This window comes from Vicia villosa, linkage group LG1 (assembly GCF_029867415.1).
Source record: "Vicia villosa cultivar HV-30 ecotype Madison, WI linkage group LG1, Vvil1.0, whole genome shotgun sequence".
NCBI lineage: Eukaryota > Viridiplantae > Streptophyta > Magnoliopsida > Fabales > Fabaceae > Vicia > Vicia villosa.
The window spans coordinates 124776665-124796376 of NC_081180.1; the positions used below are offsets into that span (position 1 = coordinate 124776665).

The 19712-nt window shown below is 36.6% G+C and overlaps 1 protein-coding gene across 1 annotated transcript; it reads right to left on the bottom strand.

The window, feature by feature from the left end:
• Window positions 1-14977: 14977 nt before the first annotated feature.
• Window positions 14978-17170, bottom strand: LOC131616261 (E3 ubiquitin-protein ligase ATL6-like). Its single transcript, XM_058887544.1, has one exon. The coding sequence runs from the start codon at window positions 17011-17013 to the stop codon at window positions 15880-15882; it is 1134 nt and encodes a 377-aa protein (XP_058743527.1). The 5' UTR covers window positions 17014-17170; the 3' UTR covers window positions 14978-15879.
• Between the last annotated feature and the right edge of the window lie 2542 nt (window positions 17171-19712).

The following is a 19712-nucleotide window of genomic DNA, read 5'->3' on the forward strand; positions in this document are numbered from 1 at the left end:
GCAACACGGGATTCTGGTTAAATCCCACCTCCTACAACCACTCTTCTTTTGCAACAAGTTAACAGAGTACGTCTCAACACCGTTTGAAACCCCAAATATAGCCATATCATCATCGGAATGCCATGTTGCAAGCCAGCCTTTTGAGTCCCTCTTTGTTTTTTCCAAGATTTTTTGAATGTTAGGACTTGTTACACCTTTGTACCTACCTAATCTCTCCTTTTGAGTTGAAATTCTAACAGTTATGTAATGTTTGATTCCCTGAAGTAGTGAAATGATTGGCTTGTCTCTATATTCCAATATCGCTCGATTAAAAGCTTCACACATATTGTTGACTTGTAAGTCGTACTGCGTGTTTGTCTTGAAATGCGATCTACTCCAACATGCGGCAGGAACATCCATTATGTCCTTCCAAGTATGTTGATTGGTGAAACTAACTAGTTGCCAAAATTGGTTGGTAGACCTCATGCTAAACCTAATATGAAATGGACAACCTTCAATGCATTTCACAACCACTCTCTTCTTGTCATTTTTCTTGATTTCAAGATTCTTATTCTTCTCCATAGAAAACTCCTTTACGGCATCTTTGATTTGCACTTTATCCTTGAACATCATCCATACTTCCAGCTTTGTTGTTTCTTTAAAAGTTGGAAACTTTTCCATATGAACTTCTTCATCACTATTCGGTGGAGTATGTAGCACATCCGAATCACTTTCGTCATCAGAAATATCATGCATTTAAGGTTTCTTTTGTTGGAATTGTAGGGAGAATTGTCTGCCAATCAACAACAACAGCAGGATCTACTTCCAACTCATCTAAGCTAGCTTCATCATCTTCCTCCTCATCATCATCACTACTAATGTTATAGTCTAGATCTGTTTCACTATCTTCTTCATTGACCTCCACATTTTCCTCAACATTAGTACCCTCTACATTCTCTTCTTCAATTACTTCTTCATTAGTAACCTCAACATTCTCAGCATTTTCACTTACATTCTCAACATTTTCAGCATTTTCCTCTACATTTTCTCCCTCATAACTAACCTCAACATTTTCCTCTACATTTGCTCCCTCGCCGTTAATCTCCACATTCTCCTCAACATTTACGCCATCACCATTAACCTCCACATTTTCCACATTTTCATCCTCAAAAATAACATCATCAATAGAAATTTCTTCAACTTTGTGTTCAACATAGATGTCAATGAGTTTAAATCCTTTAACACCTTCCACTAACCTTAACACGTCGTTGTCGCTATTTAGAGGCCGGAGTCCACATGAAAATGAATAGTTAGTGTTCCAATGCCATAAGCACTTTATGTTGCAATATCCTTCAGCTTTGACCAGTTCTTCAATGTGTATATATGACAGAAAATCCACGTCCCAGTCCCAGTCCAATTCAGTAACAAGCTCACCAACATATAACTTCATTGGATTATCAACAAAACGGCCCCGATGATGTAACCTAAGTCTGACATGTTGGGTATCGGGTGGCCTGCAATAGAATATGACATATTCAAAAATGGATTCAAAAAACACACAAACAAATAGCAGAAGAATCAATTCAGAAAACGCACAAACAAATAACAGCAATTGATTCAGAAAATGCACAAACAAATAACAAAAATTATAACTGCAAATGATTCATCAACGAATCAGAAAACGCGACAGAAGAGCGACAAAAATACTTACTTGGAAACGTATGTTAGGTCTGCCATACCGATCGAATCCGAAAATGAAATCCAGAAATACAACTCTTCTTTTTGGTGATTGATTGTAGATGCCTTGAGTACTTACTTAGGGTTCATCGTGGGTTTCTCAGAAAACCTAATCTTATGTTCCTCTTTGGTGAAGGAAGGATATGATAATTATAATTATTTTATTAACTTTAATCCATTAATATAATTTTTAATTGGTAAGATATAGTTACATAAATATTATTTTAAAATTTAATGGAAAAAATGACGTGGAATAAATGTTACATGCAGCTCAACAAAAAATGTGCCATGTCACTGAAAATAGACACCAAATTGAAAGGGGGGGCCAAAAATCACATGAAAACTTAAAAAAGGGACTAATATAATGGTTTTTAAAGTGGGGGGGGGGGGGGGGGGGGGACCAAAATAAAAAAAATACTAAATAGGAGGATCAAAGTTGCATTTAAGTCAATATTTTTTTTAAAAGTTGTTAATTTACACCAATTAAAAACATGAAATTTCAGTTATTAGGGTCCTACACTTTTTTGTTATGAACTTAAAATCTAATTTTATTTTTTATAAAAAATATTTAAAACGTTTTCACTATACAATTTATATGAGGTTTAATTTTAGAAACAGTTGCTAACATATAGCACTGGTACTTAAAAAGAATAAAGAATATTAATCTCAATATTAGTACTAGCAATTTGCATGATGCAGATCAATTGAAAAAAAAAAGTGAAAAAATGATATTTATTACAAAGCATATGCCTTAAATTTTTTTAAAACATTTTGTATTGCAGAAATAAATATACTGTGTGAGGGAAAAAATATGTATGTATGATTAGAACTTTTTGTACGTGTATGGTTAAAACTTTTTATGTATTATAAAAAGATCAAAAAGTTCTAGCCATACATAAAATAAATCTATACATATATAATTAGAACTCAATTAAGAAAGAAATAAAAATTCTAATTGTTTTAAAGTGGGCAAAATAGTATTATATTGCTTGAAAAAATCGAGATTAAGAGTAGCTTATGTTGAAAAAACTGTTTTGTCATTTCAGTTGCCGTAACCGGTTATTGAATATGGGGTAACTGATTACCCTATTCGACAGAGACGACAAAGGAGAATTCGGATATGGTGTAAGCGGTTACCCTATATCCGGCAACCGGTTACCACTGTAACTTTCAGTTTTCTATTTTATTTTTAACTGTGTTTCAACCTCCCTAATCATTTCTAACTTGTTGTATATAAGGGGTTCAATGCTCCCTATTGTTAATCTATCTCTCTCTCTCTCTCTCTCTCTCTCTCTCTCTCTCTCTCTCTCTCTCTCCCTCTCTCATTTTCTTAACTTCATCTTCTCCAAATTAACCTAATTCTCCATTAATTCACCTTAACAATTTTTATACAAGACTCATAATCTTCAACTCAATAAGATGCATTTTTTAAAAGACAAAGTTGTGAGAATTTTCAAGTCCAAAGCGAACAATGACACATAGTATACATATTGATAAATTGTAGTAGTCGAAGTGATGCAGAGTATGCATATTGATTATGTCTCATATTGTTTAGTTTTATAAAAAAAAAAGAGAAAATCTAAGAATATATAAAAGATTCAAGTTTTTTATTATAAAATGCATTCATCAAAAGTATTTTAAATTTGTACTAATTTTGTTTTTATTCTTTTATACTCTTGTGTTAAAGTATATTAGAGCAATCTCAAGTAAGAGTTAGTTATACTAACTAGAGAAAGGTTGTTAGGATGTTACGAAAGTTAGTATGGAAGTTGTAACTAACCTACACTACTATATAAGCTAAGGATAACTTTCATGATGATACAATGAATGAATGCAATGTGTTTCATTATGGAAACAAAAATTGTTGGAGAATTGGTTGTTGTGATAAATGACAGTGGATTAGAGTTTTCAATGCGGTGGAGGAGTGAATGAACTGTAAGGTTAGCATTCCAACGCTCAAGTCAGTATGTGAAAAAGAAGAGTGAAAGCAATTTAAATTTGAAATTGTGAATTTGTATTCTTCGCGTGTGTCCTTTATATAGTAGGGATGTTATAATAACCCGTTATTTGCTAGGCATGCGATGTAAAGAGCTGTTATATGTATCTTGCCTTTAGATTGTCTGGACTCATCTATATGGTAGCTCGCATGCACTTCATTCAATCTTGATGAATTGTAAATAATTTTATCTTTTTATCGCTAATTTACTGTGTTAATCTCTTAATCCGCGGTAAAATAAGATGAACCAAATTTCAAATATATACGTTTAATTATGCATGTTTAGCCGACCCATTTTAGACAAACTAATACATGTCAGACTAAATTAATCTAAGCGGATTAACTTGTTTATCCTCTATAATTTTTTTCTCTCCTTTTAATATATCATCATTTTAGGCAAAATACCCTTTTGGTCCCTTAACTATACCCCAAGGTCCATTCTAGTCCCTTATCTTTAAAAGTGTCAAAGTGGTCATTTAATTGTTCAAAAAGGATCACGTTAGTCCTTTCCGTCCAATTTTCTCACACGACGTTAACTTTTGCATGATGGCATCTGATGTGGCACTTGGTCATACGCGTGGCATGTGAGGTCATTAAATACCCAGAAAATTTCTAAAAAATATTGTTGCAGCCAAGATTTGAACACAGACACACTTAATTGCTTGACAACATATCAAACCACTACATCACTTCACACTTGATTATATGTCTTACACAATGAGTGAAATAAAACTGCGTATTTCATCAAGATAGATTTGCCCAGAATTTTCATAACCCTTTCTTCCCAAATCAGACAAAATCATTCATGTGATAACATAACAAAATTGATTAAACTGATTCATGATTCGACAAGATTGATACCATACTCACAAAAAGTAGTTGTGTACTAATGTTGGATTTGTATGTCACTCTTCTCAACACAAACCGTAATAAAATTTCAACAAAACCCCATCGTCCCCGTCGCACCGACGGTAGTTTCTCCCGCTGTCGTCATCTCCGCTCGTCGTCTCCGTTTCATCTCTCCGCCTACAACTTTTTCAAATCAGAACACAAACCTCTTCCAGTTTGCTATGTAATGAAGGGGAAATTAATTTCATAAAATATTTATTCACAAAAGAAATAGATGAAGGATAGAAAAACACTTAGAAAGGGGGGGATTGAATAAGTGTGACTTTAAATCTTGGACGATAAAAATAAATTGCACAATTATTTTTATCCTGGTTCGCTGTTAACGAAGCTACTCCAGTCCACCCCCGCAGAGATGATTTACCTCAACCTGAGGATTTAATCCACTAATCGCACGGATTACAATGGTTTTCCACTTAGTCCGCAACTAAGTCTTCCAGAGTCTTCTGATCACACACTGATCACTCCAGGAACAACTGCTTAGATACCCTCTAAGACTTTTCTAGAGTCTACTGATCAACACGATCACTCTAGGCTTAGTTCACTCCTAAGACTTCCCTAGAGTATTCTGATCAACACGATCACTCTAGTTACAAACTGCTCAGCCAACTGCTAAGACTTCCTAGAGTATACTGATCACACGATCACTCTAGTTCCTTACAACTTAATGTAATCTATTCAAGAGTTTACAAATGCTTCTTAAAAGCGATAATCACAACTGTGATATTTCTCTTAACGTTTAAGCTTAATCTCACTAATATATTACAACAGCAATGTAGTGAGTTGATGAAGATTCTGAGCTTTGATTGAACAGCGTTTCAGCAAGTTTGATATTCACAGAATAGATGTAGAAATTGGTGACCTTGCTTCTCATCAGAACTTCATATTTATAGGCGTTGAGAAGATGACCGTTGAATGCATTTAATGCTTTGCGTGTTCCGTACAGCATTGCATTTAATGTTATACGCTTTTGTCAACTACCTCGAGCCTTGTTCACGCTGTGTCTACTGACGTAGCCTTTAGTAGCTTTTAACGTTCCTTTTGTCAGTCAGCGTAGCTTGCCACCTGTACTTCCTTCTGATCTGATGTTTGTGAATACGACGTTTGAATATCATCAGAGTCAAACAGCTTGGTGCATAGCATCTTCTGATCTTCTGACCTTGAAGTGCTTCTGAGCGTGATACCATCTTCTGATCTTCAGTGCTTCTGATCTCATGTTCTTCTGATGCTTCCATAGACCCATGTTCTGATTCTGCTTCGACCATCTTCTGATGTCTTGCCAGACCATGTTCTGATGTTGCATGCTGAACCATTTGAGACACAACTTCTGAGCGCTGAATTATGCGTACTCTTTATATATATTTCCTAAAAGGGAAATTGCATTGGATTAGAGTACCATATTATCTTAAGCAAAATTCATATTATTGTTATCATCAAAACTAAGATAATTGATAAGAACAAATCTTGTTCTAACAATCTCCCCCTTTTTGATGATGACAAAAACATATATAAATGATATGAATTTGCGATCAGAAAGAGTAGACGGCAAAAGACAAATTACACAGCTATAGCATAAGCATATGAATATGTCTCCCCCTGAGATTAACAATCTCCCCCTGAAATAAATACTCGAAGAACTTTGATAAAAGACTTCCCTGATTATTTCGGTAGAGACGATCATATAAGCTTCTGCCTTCAGAGAATTCATAGCTTCTGACTTCTGCTTCCATTGGACAGCTTCAGAACTTGAATTTCTTTAGATCCTTAGAACACTCACAGCTTCTGATTCCTGCTTCCATCGTGGACAGCTTCAGAACTTGAATTTCTTTGATCTTCAGAACATTCACAGCTTCTGACTTCTGCTTCCATTCAGGACAGCTTCAGAACTTGAATTTCTTTAGATCCTTAGAACACTCACAGCTTCTGACTTCTGCTTCCATTCAGGACAGCTTCAGAACTTGAATTTTCTGGATCTTTTAGAACATTCACATCTTCTGATTTCTGCTTCCCTCGGATAGCTTCAGAACTTTGAATGTCTACCAATCATCACTTCATGCTAGATTTGTATCAGAACATTGTTGAATGTACCAGAGCATCATCAGAGCATCTCTACATCCTGAAATGTTACAGAACAAAAACTAAACGACAAAAGTCAGCATGAACGAGTTAGAACATAAAATGTATGTTTGAACACATTATATGAATCAGAGCCATATAGGCTGAAATAATGTATTAGAGCAAATAATGTATCAGAGCCATAACATTATATGTATCAGAGCAAATAGAATTTTGTCAGAACAGGATAGACAATGATATTCAAATTCTATTATCAGTGCTTCTGATTCATTCTTCTTTCTTGCTTCTGATCTCTGAAGCTTGACAGCACTCAGCTTGCTTCAGTTTCCAAGAGCTTATTCCTTTTACAGAATAACGCTTCTTATGGTTTTGCTACTAGTGTTTGCTTCTGAAGATTCACTTCACTTCTCTGTACCTGCAAAACACTTAAACCATATAGAACTTGCAGTTCTTGTTAGTGAATGTGTGGGAGCCTTTACCCAGCAACTGATAGATTTAATCAAATCATTTATCATTTATCTTCTCCCCCTTTTTGTCATAACATCAAAAAGAATATTTAAGAGGAAAACAAAGAGATAGGAAACCAAAAACCATTTTGAAGAGTATTTAAAAAGAAATAAAATGAAGCGAATGATGAAAAGCATTTAATGTTACGTGACGTGAGGAGAGATAATAAAGACAAATGAGGTGACTAGCACAGTTACCTATGGTCGGTGTCCCTTCAACTGCACGCACGTTTATCCATGAATAGTAACGACAGGTTTACCATCCCGAGATAAAAACGTAACAACTGTTTTGCTTTAAAAGAGGTTCTGAATCAACTTAGACAATGAAACGTTAGTAATAACCGAATCATAATTTCTAAAAGATTTTAATCAGAACTTCTGATATATAAAAAATAATCCATGTTCATTTCAGAAGTTACTCATATATAAGAACTTCTCATCTTCTCATTCTGGGCATAAATCCATACTGATGTTCTTCAGAATGAACTTAAACCTATCTTCAGCCAGGGGTTTTGTAAAGATATCAGCCCATTGATGGTCTGTATCAACAAAGTTTAAAGATATGACACCCTTCTGAACATAGTCCCTTATGAAATGATGTTTAATCTCAATATGTTTAGCTTTTGAATGAAGAATAGGATTCTTAGATAAACATATAGCAGAAGTATTATCACAGAATATAGGAATGTTACTCTCATATATCTGATAATCTTCCAACTGACTCTTCATCCAGAGCATCTGTGTACTACAGCCAGCAGCAGCGACATATTCTGCTTCTGTCGTTGATAGAGCAATAGTTGCTTGCTTCTTGCTGTACCAGGAGATCAAATGACTTCCAAGAAATTGGCAACTTCCTGAAGTACTTTTTCTTTCAATTCTGTCTCCAGCATAATCAGCATCGCAGAAACCTACTAAGTTGTATTCTTTAGATTTTCTGTAAACTAAGCCAACATTAGTAGTACCTTTCAGATACCTTAGAATTCTCTTAACAGCAGTTAAATGAGATTCTCTAGGATCTGATTGGAATCTAGCACACAAACAGACACTGAACAGAATGTCAGGTCTAGAAGCAGTCAAATATAGAAGAGATCCAATCATACCTCTGTATAACTTCTGATCTACCTTCTTACTTACCTCATCCTTACCTAGGATGCATGTTGGATGCATAGGAGTTTTGGCTTCTTTGCAGTCCAGAAGATTAAACTTCTTCAGAAGTTCCTTCACATACTTGGTTTGGTGAACATATGTTCCTTCTGATGTTTGATTTATTTGTATTCCGAGGAAATACTTGAGTTCTCCCATCATGCTCATTTCAAACTCAGCCTGCATAGACTTAGCAAACTCCTTTCCAAGTGTAGCATTAGATGTTCCAAAAATAATATCATCTACATATATTTGACAGATTAAAATATCCTTTTCAAAGGTTTTACAAAAGAGAGTAGTGTCCACTTTTCCTCTAGTGAAACCATTTTCCAGAAGAAAAGAACTTAAGCGTTCATACCAAGCTCTGGGAGCCTGTTTCAAACCATACAATGATTTCTTTAGTTTAAAAACATGATTAGGAGACATAGAGTCTTCAAAAACAGGAGGTTGATGGACATAAACTTCTTCATCTATATAACCATTTAAGAAGGCACTCTTAACATCCATCTGATAGAGAGTGATGTTATGTTGAGTGGCAAAAGAAATTAATAGACGAATAGACTCTAACCTGGCCACTGGTGCAAAGGTTTCTGTATAGTCAATCCCTTCTTGCTGACTATAACCCTGAGCCACCAATCTGGCTTTGTTCCTTACCACCTCACCTTTCTCACTGAGCTTGTTTCTGAAGACCCATTTTGTACCAATTATATTGAATCCATCTGGTCTAGGAACAAGATCCCAAACATCATTCCTTGTAAACTGATTCAGTTCTTCTTGCATAGCAATTATCCAGTCTGGATCTTCTAGAGCATGATCAACAGAAGTTGGCTCGATTAAAGATACAAGACCTAATTGACAATCTGCATTGTTCTTAAGGAATGCTCTTGTTCTGATTGGATCATCCTTCTTTCCAAGAATGACATCTTCTGAATGACCAGAGATGAGTCTGGATGATCTTCTGACAGATGGTTCTTCAGAAATATTTAGATCCTCCAGAGAAGCTGATACTTGATCTTCAGATTCTTTGCTTCTGAGAAGCTCTGCTTCTGATGCGTTGCTTCTTGGCTCAACAACTTCTGATATGTCAATATCATAACCTGCAAAATTATCAACCTGCTTTGGTTTTTCAGAACCAAGCTTATCATCAAACCTGATATTGATTGATTCTTCTACAACCAATGTTTCAGTATTGTATACTCTGTAGCCTTTTGAGCGTTCAGAATATCCAAGAAGAAAACACTTTTGAGCTTTGGAATCAAACTTACCAAGATGATCTTTAGTGTTCAGAATAAAGCATACACATCCAAAAGGATGGAAATATGAAATGTTGGGCTTTCTATTCTTCCACAATTCATAAGGAGTTTTATTTAGAATAGGTCTGATAGAGATTCTATTCTGAATATAGCATGCAGTGTTTATTGCTTCTGCCCAGAAATGTTTAGCCATATTGGTTTCATTGATCATGGTTCTGGCCATTTCTTGCAGAGTCCTATTCTTTCGCTCTACAACTCCATTTTGTTGTGGAGTTCTAGGACAAGAGACATCATGGGCAATACCATTTTCTTTGAAGAACTCTTCAAAGGATCTGTTCTCAAATTCACCACCATGATCACTTCTGACCTTTATGATTTTACACTCTTTTTCAGATTGAATCTGAATGCAGAAATCAAAGAACACTGAATGAGTCTCATCCTTGTGTTTCAAGAATTTTACCCACGTCCAGCGACTATAATCATCTACGATGACTAATCCATATTTCTTTCCTCTGACAGATGCTGTTTTGACTGGTCCAAACAGATCAATGTGCAAGAGTTCTAATGGCCTTGAGGTAGAAACAACATTCTTAGACTTGAATGCAGGTTTGGAGAACTTGCCCTTCTGACATGCTTCACAAAGAGCATCTGATTTGAATTTCAGATTAGGGAGTCCTCTGACAAGATTCAGTTTGTTAATCTGAGAGATCTTTCTCAAACTAGCATGACCTAATCTCCTGTGCCAGACCCACTGCTCTTCAGAAACAGACATAAGACAAGTCACCTTCTGACTCATAAGATCTTGCAGATCTGTCTTATAAATGTTGTTCTTCCTCTTGCCTGTAAATAGGATTGAGCCATCCTTCTGATTTACAGCCTTGCAAGACTTTTGATTGAAGATTATATCATAACCATTGTCACTTAATTGACTGATAGATAAGAGGTTATGAGTTAATCCTTCTACAAGAAGTACATTAGAAATGGAAGGAGAGTTACCAGACTTTATAGTTCCAGAGCCAATTATCTTGCCCTTCTGATCTCCTCCAAACTTGACTTCTCCTCCTGACTTAAGCACCAGGTCTTGGAACATAGACCTTCTTCCTGTCATGTGTCGTGAGCATCCAGAGTCCAGGTACCATGACATGTTGTGCTTTGTCCTTCTTGCAGCCAAGGATATCTGCAATAGGAATAATCTTATCCTTAGGTACCCACATTTTCTTGGGTCCTTTCTTGTTAGATTTTCTCAAGTTCTGATTGAACTTGGGTTTGACATTATAAGCAATAGGAGGAACAGCATGATAATTTTTAATATGAGTTTCATGATATTTCCTAGGTTGTGTCACATGCTTCTTGGTGTGTGTTATGTGAAAACTTTGTGCATGTGAAGTGTGCCTAATATCATGAGAGTGGCCATACTTGAACTGATCATACAATGGCTTGTATGTGAGTTTCATTTCATCAACAGGTTCAAGTTTGTATGGGGTTTCACCCTCATAACCAATGCCAACTCTTTTGTTTCCAGATACGGCATATATCATAGAAGCTAGCTGACTTCTGCCAATACTTCTAGATAAGAACTTCCTGAAACTTAAATCATATTCTTTCAGAATATGGTTTAGACTAGGAGTGGATTTTTCTGAATTAGAAGGAGATCCAACATCATTGGATAATTTTAAAAGTTTATCTTTCAATTCAGAATTTTCCAATTCAAGCTTCTTTGTTTCAAATTCAAATTGCTTTTTCAGCTTTTTGTATTTGAGACTAATCTGAGACTTGAGTTCCAGAAGTTCAGTTAGACCGGAAACTAACTCATCTCTAGTAAGTTCAGAAAATACCTCTTCAGAATCTGATTCTGATGTAGATTCTGATCCGTCATCTTCTGTCGCCATCAGCGCACAGTTGGCCTGCTCATCTTCTGAATCATCTTCTGACTCATCCCAGGTTGCCATAAGACCTTTCTTCTTATGAACGTTTTTCTTGGGACTTTCCTTCTGAAGATTTGGACATTCATTCTTGTAGTGTCCAGGCTCATTGCATTCATAGCACATGACCTTCTTCTTGTCAAATCTTCTTTCATCAGAAGATTCTCCACGTTCAAATTTCCTTGAACTTCTGAAGCCTCTGAACTTCCTTTGCTTGGTCTTCCAGAGTTGATTTAGCCTTCTGGAGATCAGGGACAGTTCATCTTCTTCTTCAGATTCTGATTCTTCAGGATCTTCTTCTTTGGCCTGAAAAGCGTTAGTGCATTTCTTGATATTTGATTTTAATGCAATAGACTTACCTTTCTTTTGAGGCTCATTTGCATCCAGCTCAATCTCATGGCTTCTCAAGGCACTGATCAGCTCTTCCAGAGAAACTTCATTCAGATTCTTTGCAATCTTGAATGCAGTCACCATAGGACCCCATCTTCTGGGTAAGCTTCTGATGATCTTCTTTACATGATCCGCCTTGGTGTATCCCTTGTCAAGAACTCTCAATCCAGCAGTAAGAGTTTGAAATCTTGAAAACATCTTTTCAATGTCTTCATCATCCTCCATCTTGAAGGCTTCATACTTCTGGATTAAAGCTAGAGCTTTAGTCTCCTTGACTTGAGCATTTCCCTCATGAGTCATTTTCAAGGACTCATATATGTCATAGGCCGTTTCCCTGTTAGATATCTTCTCATACTCAGCATGAGAGATAGCATTCAGCAAAACAGTTCTGCATTTATGATGATTCCTGAAAAACTTCTTTTGATCATCATTCATTTCTTGCCTTGACAGCTTCACGCCACTGGCATTTACTGGATGTTTGTAACCATCCATTAGAAGATCCCATAGATCACCATCTAGACCCAGAAAGTAACTTTCCAGTTTATCTTTCCAGTATTCAAAGTTTTCACCATCAAATACCGGCGGTCTAGTATAACCATTGTTACCGTTGTATTGCTCAGCAGAGCCAGATGTAGATGCAGGTGGATTTGTCGGAGTTTCACCAGCCATCTTTTAAATAAAGCGTTTTTCTCTTCCTGAATCTTTTCTAAACACGGTTAAGTGCTTGCACCTTAGAACCGGCGCTCTGATGCCAATTGAAGGATAGAAAAACACTTAGAAAGGGGGGGATTGAATAAGTGTGACTTTAAATCTTGGACGATAAAAATAAATTGCACAATTATTTTTATCCTGGTTCGCTGTTAACGAAGCTACTCCAGTCCACCCCCGCAGAGATGATTTACCTCAACCTGAGGATTTAATCCACTAATCGCACGGATTACAATGGTTTTCCACTTAGTCCGCAACTAAGTCTTCCAGAGTCTTCTGATCACACACTGATCACTCCAGGAACAACTGCTTAGATACCCTCTAAGACTTTTCTAGAGTCTACTGATCAACACGATCACTCTAGGCTTAGTTCACTCCTAAGACTTCCCTAGAGTATTCTGATCAACACGATCACTCTAGTTACAAACTGCTCAGCCAACTGCTAAGACTTCCTAGAGTATACTGATCACACGATCACTCTAGTTCCTTACAACTTAATGTAATCTATTCAAGAGTTTACAAATGCTTCTTAAAAGCGATAATCACAACTGTGATATTTCTCTTAACGTTTAAGCTTAATCTCACTAATATATTACAACAGCAATGTAGTGAGTTGATGAAGATTCTGAGCTTTGATTGAACAGCGTTTCAGCAAGTTTGATATTCACAGAATAGATGTAGAAATTGGTGACCTTGCTTCTCATCAGAACTTCATATTTATAGGCGTTGAGAAGATGACCGTTGAATGCATTTAATGCTTTGCGTGTTCCGTACAGCATTGCATTTAATGTTATACGCTTTTGTCAACTACCTCGAGCCTTGTTCACGCTGTGTCTACTGACGTAGCCTTTAGTAGCTTTTAACGTTCCTTTTGTCAGTCAGCGTAGCTTGCCACCTGTACTTCCTTCTGATCTGATGTTTGTGAATACGACGTTTGAATATCATCAGAGTCAAACAGCTTGGTGCATAGCATCTTCTGATCTTCTGACCTTGAAGTGCTTCTGAGCGTGATACCATCTTCTGATCTTCAGTGCTTCTGATCTCATGTTCTTCTGATGCTTCCATAGACCCATGTTCTGATTATGCTTCGACCATCTTCTGATGTCTTGCCAGACCATGTTCTGATGTTGCATGCTGAACCATTTGAGACACAACTTCTGAGCGCTGAATTATGCGTACTCTTTATATATATTTCCTGAAAGGGAAATTGCATTGGATTAGAGTACCATATTATCTTAAGCAAAATTCATATTATTGTTATCATCAAAACTAAGATAATTGATAAGAACAAATCTTGTTCTAACAATAGACAAAATCGATCCTTTCAAACACAAACATCTTAGGAAAAACACTCTTCCAGTTTCTATTATCCCTTATCACTATTCGAGCAAGAGCCAAAAGAGTCGAACTTCAATTCAACAAACCCTCGTCAGTTTCTCCTCACTGTAACTCCATCTCCATTTCTCTCACTCAAATTGCTAATTCATTTTCCACAATTTCAAAAGGGTTCAACGATTCTATCCAAAGCAATTGAATTTTGAGTTTCTTTCTTTTAAGTATTTACTTCACTTGTTTGTTCAAAGTTTGTGTTTTTATGTTACCCTTTTGTTTATATGCAGATTCAATGTTAATCAAGTCCTGAAAAATCAAATCAAATTATTTAACCATTATAATCATTTTAACGATATTGTTATTAATTTGTTATTAATTTTTTGTTATTGTTGTTGATGATGATGCTGTTGTGGTTGGATTTTATTTTATTTCTTTGTAGCCTGCAAAGTCTGAAATTGTTACTGAGAAGAGGTGCAAAGTTGAGATATTCATGTAAAAGAGCAAATTTGAGGCTTTAGGGTTCATGATGTTGAAACCCATGAAATGAAAGAGTTAATATAATTTAATTAGTAAACTTAATCACAAAAGGATAAATGGCTCAGTGGTAAACTAATTGCTAAATGACTAGCATGTACCTGGTTTGAATCCAGGTCTAAGGCAAAGTTTTTGAGTTTTTGTTGAATTTTAATTAATATGGTGACGCCGTTTGAGAAAATTGGACGGAAAGGACTAACGTGATCCTTTTTGAACAATTAAAGTACCACTTTAATACTTTTTAAAGATAAGGGACTAGAATAGACTTTGGAGTATAGTTAAGGGACAAAAAGAGTATTTTGCCATCATTTTATATGTACCTTTTTTCTATGTTTTAAGCTCTTTTCTCTTGATCATCAACCCTAATTCTTTGTAGAGAAATGTTATTTGTACACTAAAAATGACATTTACACCGTAACATTATATGGTTTTGCGTTTTATAAATATTTAATTATTAATTTTCCTATACTTTGACACAACAATACATATACCTATGTGTTCTTGTGTAAAAAAACTGAATATGATGGAGCTTGCCTCCAGAGGTGAGGGAAGCTTTGACGGGATGATATTTATACGTATTCTGGGGGATTTGAAAATAGTGAGCTGATCACTGAATTACAAGAGGAGTGTCTTGCTTATCCCTCTGGCGGGAGCCCCTTTTATAGCTACTTTGGCCTTCAATGCCTCATTTAAGAAGCAACCTTTGGCCTTCCAACGTTACAAACATTGCTCAATCATTGAATACAAGGTTCGTGGATGACATATTTACTCATCAGTTACGGTCGGCTTGTGTGTAACCGTTAGGCGTTACATTCGAATTGGCCTATGTCTCTATGTATTCTTCTGGTACGCGGCTTGTTTGAGTACCCGGCTGATTCCTACTCGTGACTTCTGGGCATTCAGCCATGTCTACCTAGATAGACTCTTGTGAGTGCTCATTCCAGCTTGTAAACTCGACCAGACTTGAAGGCTTCTGCCAGATACGTCAATGGGATACCTTCTAAGAGCTTCACTTTGGCACGTCGTGCCCTTTATAAAAATTCTAATCCCTAAACACTATGCAATATTTGATAAGATGTAAGTGAATGGTGTATGTTTTTTGGTGGACAAATAGCAAGCCTCTTCTTTTTATACCTTACCCATTGATACTCCCTCACCCATAATAGGTACAAAAGAGTAGAGTATGCCATATCTAAAATACTAGTATGAACTTAAATAATAATGATCATGAAATTGTCAGTATATCATGACTATATTTATCTTAAGAAAATAATGTGCTGCGTTATACACATTTTACAAATTTTACACTAAGACAAAAACTAATTCAAGATATAAAAAAAAATTAAATAAATACAATGAAATCGTAAGCAGAGGGGAGTTCAACTAGAAACAGACAGTCAAACCGGAGGGCGCGGCGAGTCAACAGCCGCCGCCGTCGTAGCTGCTGAAGCAGAAGTACCTTCCCCAGCGCTATTAGCCACCCTCGGTGACCTAATCGACGACGCTCTCACAAGAAAAGGAGGCGCCATAGTAAAAACCCACCGGTCCGATTTAAAACCCCGGTCCAACCACCTTACAGACTTCCCTCTGCTACTCCCCTCCCCACCACCGGTCCGATATCCCCTCCGTGAACTAGTTTCTCTCGGCAACACAACCAAGCTTCTAGCCCGATGCAATTCCGGGTTCTGTAATATCTGTTTCCTCATTTCCAAAGGCAACCTCAAAGTAAACCGCTCAGTATTCTCACCCGGTTGAACCAAAGAATGACCGGTCGAATGAGACCGCGGAAACCAACGAGGCCTTCCAGACCGGGAGCCTCTCGTACGGTTCCGGTTCAGCGTCTCGTTCACGGTCAACACTTCCGGTTCGGTTGACTCTTTAACAGAACCATCCATATTTTGATGTTCATGAACCGATTCAACTACGTCGTTTTGAGCCTCGATATCTTGTTGTTCTGTATTAAACAACGGGATTCCGTGAACCGATTCACCCGGTTGAGGAACCAAGTTCGCTCTGCAAACCGGGCAAGTCGTATGTGAACCGAGCCACTCATCAATACACTCAGGGTGAAAAACATGATCACACTTCGGAATCAAACGCAGCGTTTCAGTTTCTTCAAACTCGTTCAAACACACAGCACATTCTAGAGTCCCTTTTCCGATTTTGTGAATCTTCACGAACGAGTATTCGAAAATCGGAAACGTTTCAAGCACGGAAGCATCAAGACCACGCGCCGCGCGTCGTGATCGTCCTGTGACACCAGCCATGTTGCGGATGCTGTTGGAAGGTGAATCAGCGCATTGACGGATGTAGATTGAGAAGAATCCCATCAGAAAGAGAGCTGCGATGAGTATCACGATAATTATCGCCATGGAGGGGCTTACACGGTTGTAATAGTTGTTGTCGTTTGCGTTACCGTTTGTGTTACCGTTGACTGACTGTGCTCCGGCGAAGGGGAAGTGGACACCGGAGAAAAACAAAAAGACAAAGAAATAACATAGAGGGATATTTTTGTCATTTTGGTTATCCATTGTTGATGAAATAGTTGAGATGAGAGTAATGACTGAACTCTCTGTAAAGAAAAGGAGAATGAGTCTGAAGAAGTGAAGGTGAGAGAGGTTATATTATATATGAAATGAAATGAAGGGTTTGGTTTGTGCGTGAGAATAAAAAGACACAATCAAAGGTGTTGTGTTTTGTGTTTGTTTAAGACAATTTGATTAAGATTAGAAGGTGTCGTGTAGTTTGGGTCGGGTTCTAAAGTCACTGAAAATGGGGTCCACTTGGAGTAATAATCTTATGTTGGTCAGAGACGGTGTACAAGTACAAACGTGGACCAACATAATAGAGCGGAATCTTCCGAAAAAGATTGACCAATCTCGTTCGTTTGGGATGCTTGTGTGTTGTGTTTTGCACTATTGGGTGATGTTTGTATTATTGTTATGTTTGTTTACTTATGTGTATGCTTTGTTTGGTTAGTTTATTACTCGCACGTTTTTCTTGCCTGGTTAAATAATTCGAAGAAGATTTGGATGAGAAAGGGGAGAAACAGGAAAAAACTTCAAGATTTTCCATTAATAAAAAAAGGTTCCAGCAAAAATTAATGCGAAATTTCTTATTTTTGTTATAATTGTTAAGTGAAAATGCTTATAATGTTTTACCTTTTGAAATATAAAATCCAACCTGTCATTTTTAATTTTTCCAAATAAATCATTACAATTTAGGTTGTTTGCTGCTATATAGGATCAAATACAGAAATTGTTAATTTATATTTATTTAATACTTTCTCTAGTATTATTATTATTATTATTACAAGAAATTATTTATTTTTGGGTATATTGAGTAAAGGGTTAAATATATAAAAAATTTGTGATAATTTTTTTTTAAAACTGTTCTGGACTGAGCTAAGACTCGGCCCAGTCTACTTTCGGTCCAATTGAACTTGGAGGCCCAAAACGTCTCTAAGTTCTGGAGGAGCAGACACGTGTTCGGCTCCTCGTAAGCCCAATAGTGTTGGAGCACTACGGAACGTGCTCGGTATATAATGCTCCCCACGAGCGTCCCATCTGACGAGGACTTCCCTCCTCATCCAGACTCAGGCTCACCAGGCACGCTCCCCGCGAGCGTCCCTTCCGCCGAGAACTCTCTTCCTCGTAGCCTTATGCCGAGGACCCTCCTCCTCGTAGGGTTACTTCACATCCAACCCCCGAATAGTACGGAGTCCAGGTAGTTCCTGAAAGACTGCGTCTCCCTTAAACTTCGGAGTGGTTGACCAGGACGGAGACCGCGTACTGGTCTCCGATATTTCCACCTAGAATCCTGGCAGTCTCTAAACTGGGCTTGGGTATCAAGTCCAATAACGAGATCTTGGCACAGCATTGGGGGCTATAAATACCCTCTTTCACTTGAGGGTCAGGTATTCTATTCTTATCCTTTTACCTTGTACTTGCGCTCTGCTACTCATCTTCTCACTTTAGCATCGGAGTGTCTTGCATGTACACCCCCCAGTTCACAGAGGATCCAAATTCGTGCAGGCCTTGAAGATCCATCTGATCAGGTGAGATAAAAAATCCTTCTCACAATATCTATATTCCGTCAATTAGACCATTAATTTTCAAATTTCTTCAAAAAATTTCTCTTTATTGTCACGTGGCTTGGACATATTGACACCATGATATTTTTTTAATTAAAATTTTCTCATTATTGCCATGTGGCTTGGGCATATTAACCCATGACATTATTTTCTTTTAATTAAATAATTTTACGTTGATTAATCTGTTTAAATAATATATTTTTTTATATTTTGTTATAGAATATATATTTTATATATTAATTATTTTATAGAATACTTATTATTAATTTTTTTACAGAATGTTTATGAATTAATAATTTTTTTAATTTTTTTATATTAAGAAATAAATTAAAGCAAATATTTAATTGACATGCACTTTTAAATGATTTTAACTTGTAAGTCCATTTGTGAATTTGTTTTATAAAAATTTATTTGTTTTGTGTAAGTGAGACTTCAATTATTAGTACTACAATATTATAGATATTTTCATTGTTTCATGTAATGTAATGAAACGTGTGGAGCATTTTTATACTGATCCTGTTAGTGCACAATGAATAAAGATGGTGACAAAGAGAATAACGGCGCAAAGATTAATGAAAGAGAATACAGTTGTTGATAATAAATGATAGCTACTACAAGGCTATTTATACAAAAGAAAATTCTTGCCACGTAGGCCCTAACAGACTAAACTTAGTGAACAAGTTTAAGGTACAAACAGTACAATACTACAAAATACTAAAGTACCCTTACTACTAAACAGCTAAGCTAATGAGACCCAGAAGATAACATCTTCTGGTCAACAACATCTTCTGAGTAACCATCAGAAGATCAGCCCACATCAGAACTTCTGATGCTCATCTTCTGAATATTGAATTACTCTTCAATACCATCCCTTAATTCATATTCTTCAATCAAAGTTGATAACGCCAATTCCATCCCTTAAGAGCAGAAATTGATCCGTCTTGATCGCCTTCGTCAGAACATCTGCCATCTGCTTCTGGGTGCTGCAGTGCACAACTTCTAATGTTCCATTCTGGACTTGGCTTCTCAAGAAATGATACTTAGTCTCAATATGCTTGCTTCTTCCGTGTAACACCAGATTCTTGGCAAGATTGATTGCAGACTTGTTATCAATCATCAACTTTAGAGGCTTCTTCA